Here is a 16,135-nt window from a genome sequence, read left to right as displayed (position 1 = left end):
TCCCAGCAAGCTTCCTGTAAATCTAACACCCTCGCCACCAACTCAACCCCAACTCCCGTGCAGTCATCCCCTCACAAATGTCAAGCGACAAACACACCACTTGATGCAAAAGGTCATCGATAAGCATCACGATCTACACACCTCATACTCCTTGCGTACTAGACCGGTCGCACAAACCCGCAGTCTAGTCAGTGTTCCCCCAATTTCTCCTGCAAAAGGACCATGTGCGCATCACCAAGATCTCATTGGTTGTACCGGGAGCGGGTGTGACATGCCAATCCATGGGTTGCAGGTTCAGGTGCAGCGAATGGTCAGGGACCCAGTGTCAAAGTCCAGGGTCGGAAGCGAAAATAAGAGCAAGAAGGGAGTTCCGGTTCAGCGAATTTGTGAGGTGTGATTATTGTGTCTGTTTGGTTGTTTTCGCGTTGAATCTGGAATGCCATGTTTGATGCCACAAATAGCGCTATGGGCGCGGGTATGTATCCGGGGTTTTTCTTGTTTACCATCACTTGGATTTCAATAGCTTCGGCCCCTCGACAGGATCCCCCTTACCGCATTAACTCTTGGCCCTGATTCTCTGATTCGTGCCGGTATGAGTGGGCGGAATGATTCGAAGGAATGGAAGACGAAAAAGAAAGAAAAATGGGAGATTGACCACCGGCGATCTTCCTCTACCCACTTTCTTACTTAAATGTCTCGCTCTTCCCATGGCATGGCATGCCCCGCGGTGTATCTACTCCAATATCCATATTAATGCCCAGTCCAATGACCGTCTCATCTGTTTCCCCGTGAGCCCAGCATGCGCTGGTATCCCATGCCTCGAGCAGACTAACACTGTTATAGCATGTCCACGGGGTTCTGACGCGAGGATGGCACTGGTTACTCGAGTTTGAGCTCGTCATTTGTTGATTCATACGTTATCTCTCCTTCAATTCGGAGTACATTCCTTTGAGTACAAGTACAGTAGAATCCTGTTCGCGCGGGGTTGCTGAGACCCCTCGTTGAGCAAATTGCTGTTTCGATTATAGTTCTCTTTTGTAGGACACTGCCCACTGTTTGCGGCGAAAGCAGACTCTAAGCAGGGGGCTCAATAGTGCGAGATCTCTCATTATGAGACTCAATTCTTGGAGCATTCCGCTCCTTCTCACCCACTTCCACGCTGTTGTTCAGGCTGCGGAATTGGGATCGCATGTGAACCTTTTGTGAGTGTCCTTCGCGATCAGCTATGGCGAGCACATGCTAAACTATACCTCAGTCTAGGAACTGAAAATGGCGGTAACAACTTTCCCGGTGTCGCCAGACCGTTCGGAATGGTGAAGCTGGGACCTGATCTGCTCAGCGGCAACACTGATGCATACTCGGGCTATCTGCCCACGGGTGAATTTTCCGGCTTCAGTTTGATGCACGAGCAAGGAACGGGAGGGGCACCAAAATATGGCACTGTCTCGCAGCTACCGCTCGTGGGGAACATCACGAACCCTCTTTCGAACATAACAGTACCCCGTGATGGGACGGACCAGGCGTCTGTAGGGTATTATCGAGCGCAGACGGGAGAGGGTGTCGTCGTGGAGTTAAGCGCATCTTCACATGCTGGCGTTTTTCGTTATACATTCCCAGAGAATTCGACCGAGAACAATATCCTTATTGATGTTTCACACGTTCTGCCCTCGTTTCGAGGGCAAGGCCTGAGCCAGGGATACAAGGGTGGCAACTTCACCATCTTCCCTGACGGACATTATGAAGGACGAGGAATCTATGACAATGGGTGGAATAGGTCGCCAAACTGGGCGATATACTTCTGTCCGTATCCAATCCGGTGCTTGCCCGTACTCGCTGAGCTGATGTTATGATAGGCGGCTATTTTGACAACGACATTGTCAGCAACCGGACATATACTGGGACCGATCAGGATGGTAGCGTTGAGCAAGACAGCGGGTCTGCCTCTGCTTCAACCAGTTCGACGAGAGTTGGCGGGTTATACTCCTTCGACGATCGAACCGTAACCTCCCGAGTGGGCATCTCGTGGATTTCCTCGGATAGAGCCTGTCAGCATGTGCAAAATGAGATTCCAGCCGAAACAGAGTTCGAATCAGTTGTCAGCGACGCAGCTTCGGACTGGGAAGACACGGTCTTTTCCAAGATCACAACGACAAGCACCAACGAGACCAGCTTGGCTCTCCTATATTCATCCCTCTACTTCATGCATCTGATTCCGACGAATCAGACTGGCGAGAACCCTAACTGGGAGTCGGATGAGCCATACTACCAGGATATCTTCACATTCTGGGTGCGCATCAGTTTTTATCAACTTGTAATTAAGGTACTGACTGTATGCGCAGGACACATTCCGTTGCTCAACAGCTCTCATGCAAATCCTGCAGCCGATTGCATACGAGGAGCAGATCCGCTCGCTGATTGACATCTGGCGATTCGATGGCTACCTCCCGGACGGACGATCCTCGAACTATAACGGCCGATCCCAAGGCGGGTCAAATGCCGATAATGTCCTCGCTGATGCGTATGTCAAGGGCGTCCGCGGTGCTGTCAACTGGGACGATGGGTATCGTGCAATGGTGAAGGACGCTGAAGTTACTCCCCCTAACTCGCCCGTCGATCCCATGGCTCCTGACTCTTCTACCAAAGAAGGTCGCGGCGCATTGCCAGACTGGCTCAACTTAGGGTACATTACTCCGAGATTTTCTCGCGCCGTCAGTCGCGCTGTCGAGTACGCCTGCAATGATTTCGGCCTATACCAGGTTGCATCCGGCCTTGGGATTAAGGATGATGCTCAAAAGTACTTGAACCGATCCCGAAACTGGCGGAATCATTGGAACGCAAATCAGACTTCCCTAGGGTTCTCTGGGTTTGTTGTTCCTCGTGACACGAATGGTTTTATTGTGACGGACCCGTTGCATAATAGTGGATATTGGGCTGATCCCTACTACCAAGCGAACTCGTGGGCCTATTCTCTGACAAGTGTCCACGACATGGAGCATATCATCGACTTGGCGGGTGGTGAACAGACCATGCTTGAGCGCTTGGAAACGATATTCTCTGAGAATATCTTTGATCCGACGAATGAACCGTGAGTGACGTCTCATCATTTGGGAAAAGCCCAGCTAACTCCAAAACTAGAATGTTCAACATCCCATACCTGTACAACTACCTTAACCGGCAAGATCTCTCGGTCGCTCAATCCCGGAATGTAGCCAAAAGCCACTACCACACCGGCGTTACCGGCCTGCCTGGGAACAGCGATGCGGGTGCTATGCAGACATGGCTTCTCTGGAATATGATCGGACTGTATCCTATCACAGGACAAACGACCTTCCTCATCCATTCCCCATGGTTTGAGTCTTTGAGCATTGATCTGGGCGGAGGCAGGACGCTACGAGTAACCTCAACTGGCGGTGATGGAAATGGTGACTCGAACATTTACGTGCAGCGCTTGCGAGTAAATGGCCAAGACTGGAGGAAGAACTGGCTGGAGTGGAATGACATCTTCGCCAGCGGAGGGACACTCGAGTTCGAGCTAGGAGGCGAGCCGAGTAGTTGGTTTACGGGAGCGCTTCCACCCAGTCCTGCTTCCTAAGCAGTTCGTGTAAATATTTCTCAAGCAAGACGAGTGAGAGGGTAATGAGGGCAAAGAAGCATTGGGTCGCCAGCGGGAAGCGCCAGCTTATGGAGGAGTTGGAAACATAGGTGAAGCCAAAATTCATCCACTATTGGCTCTGGCATGCCTGACTGCATAGACAGCATGCGCGAGAGTCAAATCACTCTCTGTGAGATTATGGCACCGTGCGGCTATCTCCTGCAAGTTTCTAGCCTTTTCGAAATGGCCCTGTACGTCGCTAACTATCTATCAGATATGGAACCTCGAGTATTTCCAAGGTGGTGCTCCAAGAACAGAATGAAAAGACCGTTGCAAAGCTTCTCAACTGGAAAGAATGCCTTCCTCCAGACTTGCGGATCGATATAGGGGACCAAAACACCCCGTACACTCCGCAAGTGTTGCTATTGCAGTAAGTTTAGCATAAATAACCGCCAGGTGACTTATTCGTGTGATTAACTCTCAAAAGCATGCAATATTACCAAAGTATGATCTATGCTCACCGACCCTGGATGTCAAAAAGCCATCTACAACCTCAACCCCCAAGGGGTCCGGGTCATCGACATGCTCGGGAGATGTGTATTCAGTCGGCTATCTGCATCGCACGGATTTTGGAAACGTACGAATGCAGATACACTCTTCGACGGATTCATACAAAAGCAGTTGCCATTACATCTTCTGCGGTCCTCCTGCTGCTCTTCGCTGCCGTGGCACAGTACTCTAATGGACGGGATAATATACTGGGCCACCTCAGCACGTGTTTTCGAGCTCTGGATGAGTTCACTATAAGCTGGCCGAGTGCTAGCCGTGCAAAAGACCTCTTGCTGCGGCTTCAACGGCGATGGGAGGTACGCACACGTTCAAGCAAGAGGCAGCCCAATCCAGACGATGCTGCCTTTCCACTGACAAAGCCATCACCATCCTCGATTGAGTCTTACGGCCCTTCCTCGAGAAGTCACGACACGCCATCTGGCCACCAAATCGAGCCGCACAGCGACATCAATATAGATGCTGATATTGACTGGATGCTTATGCCTGATGAGCAATGTCGATCGGGTAATCACGCTGCGGACCTGTATTCCTTGCTCTCAAACCCGGCAGTGCATCTGGAAGGATGAAGCTTATGCCGGCAAACCCGGTAACCGGATTCGGATATCTATTCATTCGGCGGCTCACATTCATTGTTTTGTTTAAACTCGGATCGGTCATTTGTGGATGACATTTAGTAATCTGGGTTGTACCCTGACGCTCTTGTATGCTACGGCTCATTGCCTAATCATTGAGATAGCTCACCACCTATATATATATATATATACATACTCGTGCCAAACTTACATCGATCAACGGGCTATTCTAGTTATTTCGGTACGACCGGAGGGAGATACGCCGACACAATTCCTCATGAAATCGACCATAGACACAACAATATTAATTCATATTTGGATCCTACTAAATTTCGAGTGTTCACCTTGCCAACGCCTCGTCTGGAGTAGGAATCATGAAGCGCTATGCCGAACGAAGCTAGTTAAGTCAAAAATGGAGCTAGGAGTCGGAAGGTTTTCGGATGCGGTAAGAGTGCTGGCAAATCACATGGTACGCTCCACCGCTGCTAACCGCAACCGGAATTTCGTAAACCTAAACGTATCAAAAAAATCTTTGTCGACAGTCTTACCGATTTATGGATCTGTCAAAGCATGAATTAAACAACCAACCAGCATGTTAGCTCAGGGGAAGAGCGCCGGGCTCATAACCCGGAGGTACGTCTTACATCTTCTTAAGTTCAAACTAGCAAAATTCTAACAGTAACCAGGTCCCTGGATCGAAACCAGGACATGCTATCCTATCTCATCTTTTTTTTTCTGTTTTCCTTCTCCCTCTTCATAATTTTATACTCATTCTACCCTCATTTACAAAACCCCGAGTACTTGCATTTTCATTTTGCAACACTCTGTAAACGGTTGTGTGATCCTTGAATGCGGATTTCTAGCCCTGTGGCTTGGGCGCGCGAGCATAGGGCACGCTTCGGCTGGTGACTCATCAGCCACATATGGCGCAGCGGTAGCCCCAGGTCACGTGGCTATCTCGACGTCATCTGATTGCGGCTGAGCGCTCTTGTCCTCATAGGCATCCATCATCGTCATTTGTTATCACCACCGCTCCTGGGGCTTCTGAATTCTCGACTCACCCAACAAGTCAAGGTTTTACAAAAAGACCACGCCATCCGTTCACTTTTACCTGACGAGAGCCCTGAGAAACCGTCAATATGTGTGGCTCTGACATGTTTCTTGCTATCCTCGCGATATTCTTCCCGCCAGTTTCAGGTACGCCAGACCCCTCCCCAAGTCCTTGTTCGTTATTGATTTCACCCACTAACTTCTGCCTTCAGTCTGGATCAAGTTAGGTATCTGTACAGCCGACTCCATCATCAACATTGCCCTCTGCTGCCTCGGCTACATCCCCGGTCTTCTTCATGCCTGGTACATCATCCTCAAATACCCTGAGCCGGACTATGACGACCCGTCATACGAACCCGTCCCCAACCGGAGGGGAGATGTCGAAAACGGACATGTAACATACTACTACGTTTCTCACCAGTCTGCTCCAAGCCAGACCCAAAGAGGTTACGGCACTCTCTCCTCGCAACAAGCCTCAGACTCTCAGTCGCAACAACAGAGACAAGCCACTCCTAAGCCCCAACAGGAGCAAGGTGCAGCTGGTAGCAGCAGCCAGGGGCATCACGACGCCCGCCCTCCTCCTACCTACGCGGAAGCCGTCAAGGGCGACAATAAAGTACAGAACCATGACTAAGTTGCCTATCGAAGAAGCATAATTACGGCATACCCTCATTCGACTAGATACCCCAACACTCTCTCTGTTCCTGCTGAGCCTATGACCCCTGAACGAACCATTGCCAATGAGCACTGTGATGTATAATGAGCTGCTGCTTGACCCTTTCCGTTAATTCTGCTTTCGAAGCCTGCTTGTGCTTTTCGATACTTTTTCGTCGTATGAATACATGTTCTGTTTTGACTTCATTCTTATAATGTGATAGTTTATACCGATTGTTTCATGGATAAGCAAACCACAGGCATATTACTAGAATCTAAATATCTTTGAATTTGACGATCTCTGAAACAGTATCAATGATTCAATCGAAAATGTTGCCTGTAAATCGAGGTTAGGGCCGTCGTCGGACGCCTTCGTTCTGCAATCTGCACGCGAAGAGCCGCCCGAGCTTTCTCCGCCAACCTTGGAACGTTCCCGTTGACCTGTCCAACAACAACCCGACGGTCCTTGCGACCTCGCGCAGTCACCATGCAGTCGATGCCATTGTTGCTTAGGCAAACTTTCAGAGCATCAATTAATGCTTCATGGACCTCCTGCCCGTTACGACCACTAATTCCTTCGGCCCAGATTCCCAAATCTCTTCACTTCCCCGGGGAAGCACGGCGAGGTTTCTCAGTCTGCCTACGATGCCAATTCCGAACCCAACCTTCCCTCCTCTTAGACGAACCGAAAAAGACGACGAATGACAAGGCTGAGGATGAACCGATAAATGGAGGAGAACCCATACAACTGCCGGGTCCTACTCTGCAACCACACACAGATGCGGGGGCCCCAACTCCGCCGCCAACAGATACTGTACACACACAGCAGGGTCAGGAAGAGACTGAAAATGCTGGCGCTGGCCAAACGGAGGCAGGTGGTCTACCGTCATATCTAGAGAACCGACGGTCGCAATTCTCGAAGCAGTTTACGGCTATGATGGACAATTTGCAGTCAAATGTATTCGTGGCGGGCCAGCGGTTGAACGACCTGACTGGATATACTTCGATCGAGGCCTTGAAGAGGGATATCCATGAGCAAGGTTGGCTTCAGGAACCTTAGTAGTATTCTCACAGAAAACTCGCTAACAATTCTTGTCTAGAGGAACGACTCCGAGCGGCCCGCCTTCAAGTCCGAACTGCGAAAGAAGCCTATGCAGCCGCCATTAACCGACGCTCAGCCTCACAGCGCGAAGTTAACGAACTCCTACAGCGCAAACACGCGTGGTCGCCGGCAGACCTTGAACGCTTTACCCATCTTTACCGCAATGACCATGCTAACGAGGTTGCCGAAAATGAAACGCAAGAAGCGCTGTCGTTGGCTGAACGCGAGTCAGAAGAGGCTGCCGCTCAGCTTACCAAGAATATCCTATCGCGATACCACGAGGAGCAGGTCTGGTCGGACAAGATTCGCCGTATGAGTACGTGGGGAACCTGGGGTCTGATGGGAGTAAATGTTCTCCTGTTCCTGATCTTCCAGATCGCGGTTGAACCCTGGCGTCGGAGACGACTTGTCAAGGGATTTGAGGAGAAAGTTATCGAGGCCATTGAGAAGGAGAAGGTCCTCGTCCAGGCTCATCAGCCTATATCACCCATCAGCGAGCCCGCTACTGCAGTTACTACACCCGCGGTCACGGCTACTACTGAGGCCATCACTGAGGCCACCACTGAAGCTTCCACTGAAGCTACAACTGGAGCAACCACGGAGACACCTGGTCCCGTCGCTCCTCCTGCAGAGGACATCGCGCCTGAACTGACCCGAGAGGCTACTGTTACTCCTATTTCAACAACCACCGAAACCGATCAGCAGCCCATAGAGAACGTGTTGAACGGCGTTCTAGAATCCTACAAGCCTCCACCGCTACAATTTCCCCCATCTCCCACGACAGTCGAATCATGGCGTCAGTATCTTCATGATCTTTTTAGCGAGCGTTCCATCATCGTTACCCAGCGTGATCTTTCCACGGTTGCGGTGACCAGTGCCGCAGCTGGTGCCGCAGTGATGGGAATCGTCATTGCCCTGATTCGACCACGGTAAGCCGAATCTAGGTATATATATGTGCATCACCGGTTTCATGTATGATCTTGTACACTATCTTCACTTTACAATATAGAGTATTTCAAAATGTGTCGTAACTCCTGGCGATGGGGTTATTTTTAGATCTGCCGAATCGACTCCGTACTTGCTCAGGTCCTCAATCATACCTTCACTCAAGCGCTTGCTCAGCTGCTTCCTTCTAACTCAGTTCCTTACTTGCTTAACTACCACCAACGATGCGCTATGTTTCCCGGTCTAAGCACAATAATATCACCCCGTCGAAGAACGTTCCTGAGACCAGGAAGCCATAGGTAGATTCGGGTTTCATGAGCTTTCCTGTTCGACCGACAGTGCTCAAGTCCGACAGATCAATAATAATCAAGATTGGCGGAGTCAATTGACGGGACCAGCCCCGGTATTTTTAGCGGCTCCGAGATGGCACAGAACCTGTCCCGCAGAATCTGAAACAACGGCGCTGGAGCACCGGAATAACAGAAATCCTGGTTCGAGCAAGGCACAAAACTCAAAAACCTTGCAGACTTGTGATGGTCCTTGCGAGTTGCGGAGCTCCGAAAACTGATATCAGAGATCAACCTGGACTCCGAGAGGTCCACCGATCGAAGGTTCGTGGGAGAGGAAACAAGCAGAAGCGATACATCTGCTGCAGAAGTTTTTATACTGTCGCGCCGGTCTATGTATCGCTTCAAGATCATGATGCGATGTATCGGCGCGGTTTTCGCAGCATCGCTGACAGTCTGCCACGTCAATTGATCTTCGCGCGAGCAAAGGGCCTCAAAAACAGATCACCTCTCCCGTAAGCCTCGCTTAGCCGCATACAGAAAGCCCCATCCTAGATGATTCAATTGAGAGACCGCCGACAAGCAAGGCTTCTTCAGCAAAGGGCTGGCTGATTCATTATTTTCCCTGGCTCGCTGAAGGAGGGACTACTACGTAGAGTTCGCAAAGTCGAACATTATTGCTGATGCAGAGGAGCTGTGTAACTGCTTTTTGTTGTTGAACTGCCTGAACAGATTAGCTCCTCACTAAGTGGAGGCTGGTTTAATTGGCAACCCTCCCAGCCGTGCATCCCCCCTTTTGAAGAGTTTGAGTCAACCTTGCTGCTATTGCGCTGCATCGAGCTGCGAAGCTATCGGTTGCTTCAGTTTTCGTCGCCAGAGGGGCATTGGACCTTGCGTTGAGCCTCCCAAGCGCCAGTTCTTTGGAAAATCGACCGCGGGTTCCTGAATCCTTTCTGCATTGGGGAACACACGCGAATCCCATCAGGGAAATCACGGGCTCCTCTAGGCCTTTCTTTAATTATCGCGACTACTTCGTCCTGGGCCTAGTCCTTCCCCGATCAGCGCCATCTTGTGTTGCCATCTCCTTGACCTCGTCCTCCATCCCCTTTGCCTTTGCTGCGTGGTTCTCTTTCTGCAGTCGTCTCGCACGGAGCTCGGTCACTCGTTTGCCTTCACTTCGATATTTGACCACTTTCGTGGATTTCCTTCTTCGATTCTTCCCTATATAATCTCGCCCCTTTTCTTTTCTTCTGAATTTCACACTCCTTTACCGCCTTGACGCGATCGTTTCCAGACGCCCGAACCTGTCGTTGCAAGGATATTCGGACTTAAGCCAATGGGAATGATATAGAGACAAGAGGACCGATACAACATGACAGAGCGCTTAAACGACCTCGCGTGCTAGATCGATTCCCCCAGCTGCGGTCAATTGAACCATCCCGAACTTCCAGCAACACAGCTCGCCGTTCGCGCGAGAAGCTTCAGCGCCATGTCCGGCACCTGCATCTCGCTGTCAGGCTCGACGCAATGCGCCGCCTTTAATGTTTCTTCTATTTCCACCAACCCTACTCTTTTCACTGATTTGTAAGTTGATATCGGATTAAGACGCCGGAGTTCAATGCACTGATTCCTATAGTCCTTTTCTACGAAACGTCTCAAATCTGGAAGATTTTGACCGTGAACTCAACAGTTACGTACTGGGATCGTATGTTGAAAGCAAGTGAGTGTACACCCAATCCATATTTGGGACGATTAATTGACCTCTTTATTCATAGATATTCCGTCTTTTTGGGTTGCCAAGGGATCGACCTCTCTAACACCAGTGACTACTATGCACGCTACACCACAAGTACCATATGCAATGGACTAGTGCAAAGGTCTGGAGATGACTGCGAGCTCTCGGAGGACCAGCTACGGCCTCTCTGCGCCGATGATTGCGTGCGTATGCTGGCCATCATAGAGTAATTCTCACTGACAGCGTTAGGCGTTGATGGCTATAAGCGAGGGAGATATTGTGGTTAACGACGAGCTCTGCCCCGACAGGCGGAGCGACTATGAGGACCAGATTCGGTCAGATTTCTCGGTCTGCACGGGACCGGTGAAAGCTCTTTCTGGAACATGCATTTCGGCTGCCGACAATGAGCCCAGCGAATGTGGCTATCGAAACAACGTCATTGGACTATGCAGATTTTGCCAATATAGCACCGTCAATGCGACTGATTCCTGCTGCGTAAATGCGAATGCCTCAAGCCGATGCGAGAATGTTGATATTCCCGACTCCTCAATATCCTTTGTTCCCACGTTTACATCAACATCCGACCCAACTGCAGACGATGACTCTGGCGACGGCTTATCCGGTGGACAGATAGCCGGAATTGTGATAGGTGCCGTTGCTGGATTTGCTCTTTTAGCCGCGTTGATCGCCTTTGGTTTGATCTACTTTTACCGACGAAGACGCGGGGCCGGAGATGACAGCTCCTTGAACAAACCCAATCCGCAAAGGAAAGGCTCTCCTATGCAGCAACCTGGAACTCAGCCCAATTTTGCCGCCGCCCCTGGACGTGTCGCCCGCATGTCTGCTTTGCGCGAGGTTCCTAGTTCCTCCCCAGGCCGTTCGCGTAACTCTACAAACTTCTTTGGAAGCGCCAAATATAGTGACTCCTCCGACTCCGAGGGCTTTGCGAGCCCAGGAGCAATGAACAAGAAAATTCCACCAACCACCGGAAAGCGTCAAGGATCCCTTTCCAGCAACTCTGTACTAGCGCGTGCGGGTAGCGACACATCTCCTCGATCTGGTACCATCGGCCAATACTCCTCTCCAGAAGGATTGACCAGTGGTCAATCGGAGCAACTTTCCTCTTTCCAGGACTATTATTCGCAGGACGACATTCATCCCGGCGACAAGGTTGCAGTGCTATGGGCGTACCAACCGCGAGCTGGCGACGAGTTCGGCCTAGAACGTGGCGAGATGCTGAAAGTGATCGGCATATGGGACGACGGATGGGCAACAGGAGTTCGCGTGCCCGAGAGTGCGGAAGAATATGAGGCTAGACATCGCGAACAGCGCGACAGTGGTGTTTCCAGTGGTTCGCAGAGAACGTCTCCAGCCCCGAGCGGCGAAATCAAGGCGTTCCCCTTGGTTTGCGTTTGCCTTCCCCAGCACTGGAGCAAGATCATTGATGGTGGACAAGGCGACGATAGTCCCTGAACACCAGCAGATAAACATGCTTCTTTTCCTTGCTCAGAGCATCCTGTTTACGCCTTCATGATAACGCCTTTTGCCCTTGTCTATGATTTTGCGCAGCAGTGTCCTCCATTGTTCAGTTGGGCCGGTTTCTCTCACCTGACCGACAGAACTGCCTTTGCTGTCAATAGGCAGCGAGATGCCAAATCTCGCGGTCTGCCTCCAGCATGATCACCGGTCGGCCACCGTCCACAGTCCTCAATATCCCCTGGATGGGTCAGAGACGTCGTTTTCTTTCCTAGCGCCTACTTTATATACCCACTTCTTATGCGGTCAATATGCTCTTCTTTTGTTAGACATGCCATTCTCGCGGTACATCTTCAATCCGCACTCTCAGCACGGCACGCGCTTGAAATCACCGATCTCGTGCCCAAATGTGCATCATTCCAGAGAGGACCTTCTCATCAGATATCAGAGGCAATTTTTGCGCCTCGATCTTGTCCGTTACCGCTATAATTGGACTTCTTTCGTACATATTGATCTGTGTACGCATGCTTAGCTTTTTAGACCTGCAATCAAAGATTATTCAAACTTCGGTCAATCTGACCGCTCATCCCGCACAGTAACGTACTAGTAGGCAGCATTTATGAGGGACTTTAAAGCAGGCTGCATGATTACTATGAAAGTGACTTTGTCAGAATTATTCAGGCGCCTGGAATATTGTGGCTTTGCTTTGGTCTTACGACAGCGAGATCACGTGCGGCTAAGGGGCTCCCCCCACGCAAGCACGCCTAAACTTGGAAATGCCCCTCCTCTAGTATCTCCATCTCGGTTCCCACCATCCTCTTACCTCTCTCGCTCTCCTCCTGACCTTTAAATTCCCCGGTTTCCACGAGCAACTCGCAAAGACCTCTTGGTGTCTTGTCTTTAACTTCTCTTTTCCCTTCTTTGGTTAGTGAAGATTCCCCGGAGAGTTTCGCTCCCCCCCAAATTCTCCCCCTCCACGCATATGCAATTCGCGGGACCAAGAGTCGAGCAATTCCCACTGACGTCGTTTGCCTGCAGGTTAAAGCGTGCCTCACAAAATCTTCGTCTCCTTCGGAAACAATGTCTGTATGTATTCTGCGATCAGTTGCGCCTCCTATCTGCTTGCCATAAACTAACTGTTTGTTTGTTTTTGTTCAGCTCGCATCTGGGTATGTTGATTCGTGTCCTCTCCCGGCATTATCCGCATAATGAAATAATACCCGGCCGCTTTTCTACAAGGTTGTAGATGCTGACCAATTGCATTCGCTAGTGTTCAAATTCAGGATGAGTGCATCAACGCATTCAACAAGTTCCGCATGACGGGCGGCACAAAGGGTGCTAAGCCCAAGTTCATCATCTTCAAGATCGCCGATAACAAGAAGGAGGTTGTAGTGGATGAGATCTCGGAGGACCAGAACTATGAAGTTTTCCGCACCAAGCTCGAGGAGGCCAAAGATTCCAAGGGAAACCCTGCACCCCGTTACGCCGTCTACGATGTCGAGTACAGCCTAGGTGACACTGAGGGCTCTAGGTAAATCATGATCTTCAGCACGTATGAGGGCAAGGCTAACCTGCGGCTTCTTCGATTGCAGGAGCAAGATTATCTTCATCTCTTGGGTGCCTTCCAACACCCCAACCCTCGTATGTGTCTGCTCTGGTTATTGTGACGATCAAGCAATCCGCTGACAAGGAGAATAACAGTGGTCCATGATCTACGCCAGCACCCGGGAGGTTCTGAAGAACGCTCTCAACGTCCACAACTCCATCCATGCGGATGACAAGTCCGAGATTGAATGGAAGGCTGTCCTTGCCGAGGCCAGCGGTGGCAAGGTTAAATAGATAAATGGCGTCGGCTGGGTCCGGGCCAATGACTTTTATGGGCGCGGGTTCTTGCGCTACACCTCTCTGATTAAGCTTTGACTTTTGCGGGGTGCCGATAACTTTCCTGCACGCATCTAGTTCAATATCAGAACGTTACGACTTGACCGAGAGAGAACCGTATCCGTTTTTCGCGACCGTGGCATTCCCTCCGCGAGCGAGCTTTTTTGAGGGCGCATTTTTTTTCTTCTCTTCTTCGTTAGCGTTCGCCTGTACAGAAAACTGCTGTCAGCGGCGGGGTCGACTTCCGCAGCGTGCTGTAGAGTAGGACACAATATCATCTCCATACAACGGATCGCGAGTCGGTTTTCTGTTGATCGACGCCTGGATGGTGATTAGTAGGGTATTAGTAGGCATGTGCGCGGGAATGGTAAATAGGCTGCGTGATAATTGGCGCTAAGATGGAGTATCAGAGACGAAGCAAATCAGCAGCATGAAAGATAAATACAATAGATTGGGCAGGGCAGCCATAGTAAGAGTGACGTTCGGGATGAGCAGGAAGGGGGAAGAGCGTGGTCTGATGCGGTGGTGGAGAGCCAATCAGAGCGGCCGCAAAGCCGACTAGCTCCTTGTCCGGGAACTCGAACTTCCACAGTCGAACGTCGTCTGTCTCTTCCATCGCGAGTTTCGATCAGTGTCCCTTCGTCCCATCCTCATCAATTCCGCTCGGTCCTGAGGACTTGACTCTCTCATCTCCAGGAGAGCAGTTTTTGATCATCAATTCATTTTTAGTCGCCCTCCGGCCCCTCGCACACACAATGTTCGTTCGCTCCGTCACCCGGGCTGCTGCTCGCAGCACGGCCATGCCGATGCCTGCCACTCGCTCCTACCGCACCGTTTCTGGCCCCATGGCTTGTGCCAACGCTCGCCCTCAAGTTGAGCAGAAGTCCATCGCTCCCCAGCAGATCCGCGCCTCCTCCGAGCACGCCATTGCCAATCCCACACTCGCCGGTATCGAGAAGCGTTGGGAGGTCATGCCTCCCCAGGAACAGGCCGACCTGTGGATGCAGCTGAGGGACCGCATGAAGGTTGATTGGCACCAGATGACCGTCCAGGAGAAGAAGGCTGGTATGTAATCTCGCGAACGCACTCCTTGTTTTCATGGTCTGTTTCAGGTTTTCGCTGACCTTGGTCGTCTCGATATTAAATAGCCTACTACATTGCCTTCGGTCCTCACGGCCCCCGCGCTCGCCCTCCCAAGGGTGAGGGTTTCAAGATCTTCCTGAAGGTCACCCAGCTCACACTCGCCTCTTTCGCCATCTTCTACGCCATCCACCTGTTCGCTAAGCCCCAGCCCAAGACCATGAGCAAGGAATGGCAGGAGGCCAGCAACGAGTACGCTCTGGTATGTTTACCCTTGCCTACCAAGTGGTTCATCATTTGGTTCCTATTGGGCTTCATTTCGCGGCCAATTGAGCACATACTGACGGTCTGTTTTCCCTGCAACAGCGCGAGAAGATCAACCCTCTCTACGGTATCAGCAGCGAGGGCTACGAGGGCAAGGGCTTCGTTCAGAGCCCCCCGGCTGAGAAGTCATAAATTGATGTATAGAACTTGGGAGAGTCAGGTACAGCAATTGGACATGCTGGATACGACGCGCTGGAGCCGAGCGTCCAACACACAAGACTCCCGGGCAATGCTGACTTCGCGCCCATTGATCGTGCACACAATCATTTACCTGTGTCTCAATTGTTTTATCAACACCTGCCGAAAAATACCTGTGTATCTCGTACTGTGCCATAATCAATGTATCTCCTTTGTGTCATAGAATATTTTGTTCCTATACTGCTCTGCTGCTTCGTAAATGGTTCCAGCAACGAGACTGTCATTGCACTACCTCAGAGGTCTAATACCCTTTCTTGTTAGTTATTGTATAGTACTAAATCGCGTCCATAGCCGAAGCTTTAGCATGGAATGCTACGTAATACCTAGGTAAACCCGCAATTTGGCATCGCGCATGGTATAGCTTGGTCAGTTGATACTTCAGACAAATTATGATAATGGTCTGCCTACTAACAATTGTGATACATAGATAGAATTATGTATGTTGCCAACGCTCTTTCGCAGCTGGATTCTCCATCACGAACTCGAAGGCCTCGTGAAAATTCTGGGCTTCCATTCTTCTCCGGAACCGGCTAGAGCAGCTCCTTGATGAAGCTTGACAGGGAGCAAGAACAACGTTTCTTCGAGAGGAACTTTCGCTTCATACTATCAGACAAAAATATAGTACCTCTAGATGATGTTTATACTGTAGATCTAGCAAAGCTGAGCTTG

At 50.6% G+C, this 16,135-nt stretch overlaps 7 protein-coding genes and 1 non-coding gene across 8 annotated transcripts; all 8 read left to right on the top strand.

The window, feature by feature from the left end:
* Positions 1–1,110: 1,110 nt before the first annotated feature.
* BJX68DRAFT_274419 (alpha-1,2-mannosidase family protein) lies at positions 1,111–3,592 on the top strand (the record flags this gene model as incomplete). The annotated part of the gene is made up of 5 exons (XM_071047661.1): positions 1,111–1,202; positions 1,256–1,800; positions 1,854–2,287; positions 2,340–3,085; positions 3,136–3,592. 5 exons carry the CDS (start codon positions 1,111–1,113, stop codon positions 3,590–3,592), a joined length of 2,274 nt encoding a protein of 757 aa, XP_070901614.1.
* Positions 3,593–5,323: 1,731 nt separating this feature from the next.
* BJX68DRAFT_t53 lies at positions 5,324–5,448 on the top strand. The gene has a single exon. It is a non-coding gene; the product is annotated as a tRNA-Met (tRNA).
* Positions 5,449–5,689: 241 nt separating this feature from the next.
* BJX68DRAFT_232502 (putative stress response RCI peptide) lies at positions 5,690–6,750 on the top strand (the record flags this gene model as incomplete). The annotated part of the gene is made up of 2 exons (XM_071039490.1): positions 5,690–5,931; positions 5,997–6,750. Coding segments are annotated over exons 1-2 (476 nt in total), but the record flags the coding sequence as incomplete, so codon positions are not given.
* Positions 6,751–6,867: 117 nt separating this feature from the next.
* On the top strand, positions 6,868–8,657 carry she9 (putative mitochondrion biogenesis protein (She9)). Its single transcript, XM_071048994.1, has 2 exons — positions 6,868–7,478; positions 7,539–8,657. Exons 1-2 carry the CDS (start codon positions 6,926–6,928, stop codon positions 8,471–8,473), a joined length of 1,488 nt encoding a protein of 495 aa, XP_070901612.1. The 5' UTR covers positions 6,868–6,925; the 3' UTR covers positions 8,474–8,657.
* A 934-nt stretch (positions 8,658–9,591) lies between these two features.
* BJX68DRAFT_232499 (SH3 domain protein) lies at positions 9,592–12,638 on the top strand. Its single transcript, XM_071039489.1, has 4 exons — positions 9,592–10,356; positions 10,409–10,492; positions 10,548–10,710; positions 10,757–12,638. Exons 1-4 carry the CDS (start codon positions 10,262–10,264, stop codon positions 11,978–11,980), a joined length of 1,566 nt encoding a protein of 521 aa, XP_070901610.1. The 5' UTR covers positions 9,592–10,261; the 3' UTR covers positions 11,981–12,638.
* On the top strand, positions 12,069–12,638 carry BJX68DRAFT_33709 (uncharacterized protein). The gene has a single exon (XM_071048993.1). It carries the CDS (start codon positions 12,156–12,158, stop codon positions 12,513–12,515), a length of 360 nt encoding a protein of 119 aa, XP_070901611.1. The 5' UTR covers positions 12,069–12,155; the 3' UTR covers positions 12,516–12,638.
* Positions 12,639–13,063: 425 nt separating this feature from the next.
* On the top strand, positions 13,064–13,822 carry BJX68DRAFT_264640 (actin-binding ADF family protein; the record flags this gene model as incomplete). The annotated part of the gene is made up of 5 exons (XM_071045001.1): positions 13,064–13,069; positions 13,142–13,152; positions 13,254–13,514; positions 13,576–13,624; positions 13,685–13,822. 5 exons carry the CDS (start codon positions 13,064–13,066, stop codon positions 13,820–13,822), a joined length of 465 nt encoding a protein of 154 aa, XP_070901609.1.
* A 522-nt stretch (positions 13,823–14,344) lies between these two features.
* On the top strand, positions 14,345–15,767 carry BJX68DRAFT_232491 (cytochrome c oxidase subunit IV family protein). The gene is made up of 3 exons (XM_071039488.1): positions 14,345–14,929; positions 15,013–15,206; positions 15,311–15,767. Exons 1-3 carry the CDS (start codon positions 14,620–14,622, stop codon positions 15,398–15,400), a joined length of 594 nt encoding a protein of 197 aa, XP_070901608.1. The 5' UTR covers positions 14,345–14,619; the 3' UTR covers positions 15,401–15,767.
* The last annotated feature ends 368 nt before the right edge of the window (positions 15,768–16,135 follow it).

Source organism: Aspergillus pseudodeflectus, assembly GCF_044049435.1.
Source record: "Aspergillus pseudodeflectus strain CBS 756.74 chromosome Unknown BJX68scaffold_11, whole genome shotgun sequence".
Lineage (NCBI taxonomy): Eukaryota > Fungi > Ascomycota > Eurotiomycetes > Eurotiales > Aspergillaceae > Aspergillus > Aspergillus pseudodeflectus.
Note: the sequence above shows the minus strand (reverse complement) of the source record. Positions and strands in the feature narration are given on the sequence as shown.

Bases quoted from the DNA above. Each gene is read 5' to 3' on its own strand.
- she9 (XM_071048994.1), top strand. From the start codon at position 6,926: ATGCAGTCGATGCCATTGTTGCTTAGGCAAACTTTCAGAGCATCAATT. The intron at 7,479-7,538 runs GTTGGCTTCAGG...ATTCTTGTCTAG, and splicing joins GAGGGATATCCATGAGCAAG to AGGAACGACTCCGAGCGGCC.
- BJX68DRAFT_232499 (XM_071039489.1), top strand. From the start codon at position 10,262: ATGTCCGGCACCTGCATCTCGCTGTCAGGCTCGACGCAATGCGCCGCC. The intron at 10,357-10,408 runs GTAAGTTGATAT...TGATTCCTATAG, and splicing joins CCTACTCTTTTCACTGATTT to TCCTTTTCTACGAAACGTCT. The intron at 10,711-10,756 runs GTGCGTATGCTG...TGACAGCGTTAG, and splicing joins CTCTCTGCGCCGATGATTGC to GCGTTGATGGCTATAAGCGA.
- BJX68DRAFT_33709 (XM_071048993.1), top strand. From the start codon at position 12,156: ATGCCAAATCTCGCGGTCTGCCTCCAGCATGATCACCGGTCGGCCACC.
- BJX68DRAFT_232491 (XM_071039488.1), top strand. From the start codon at position 14,620: ATGTTCGTTCGCTCCGTCACCCGGGCTGCTGCTCGCAGCACGGCCATG. The intron at 14,930-15,012 runs GTATGTAATCTC...GATATTAAATAG, and splicing joins CGTCCAGGAGAAGAAGGCTG to CCTACTACATTGCCTTCGGT. The intron at 15,207-15,310 runs GTATGTTTACCC...TCCCTGCAACAG, and splicing joins CCAGCAACGAGTACGCTCTG to CGCGAGAAGATCAACCCTCT.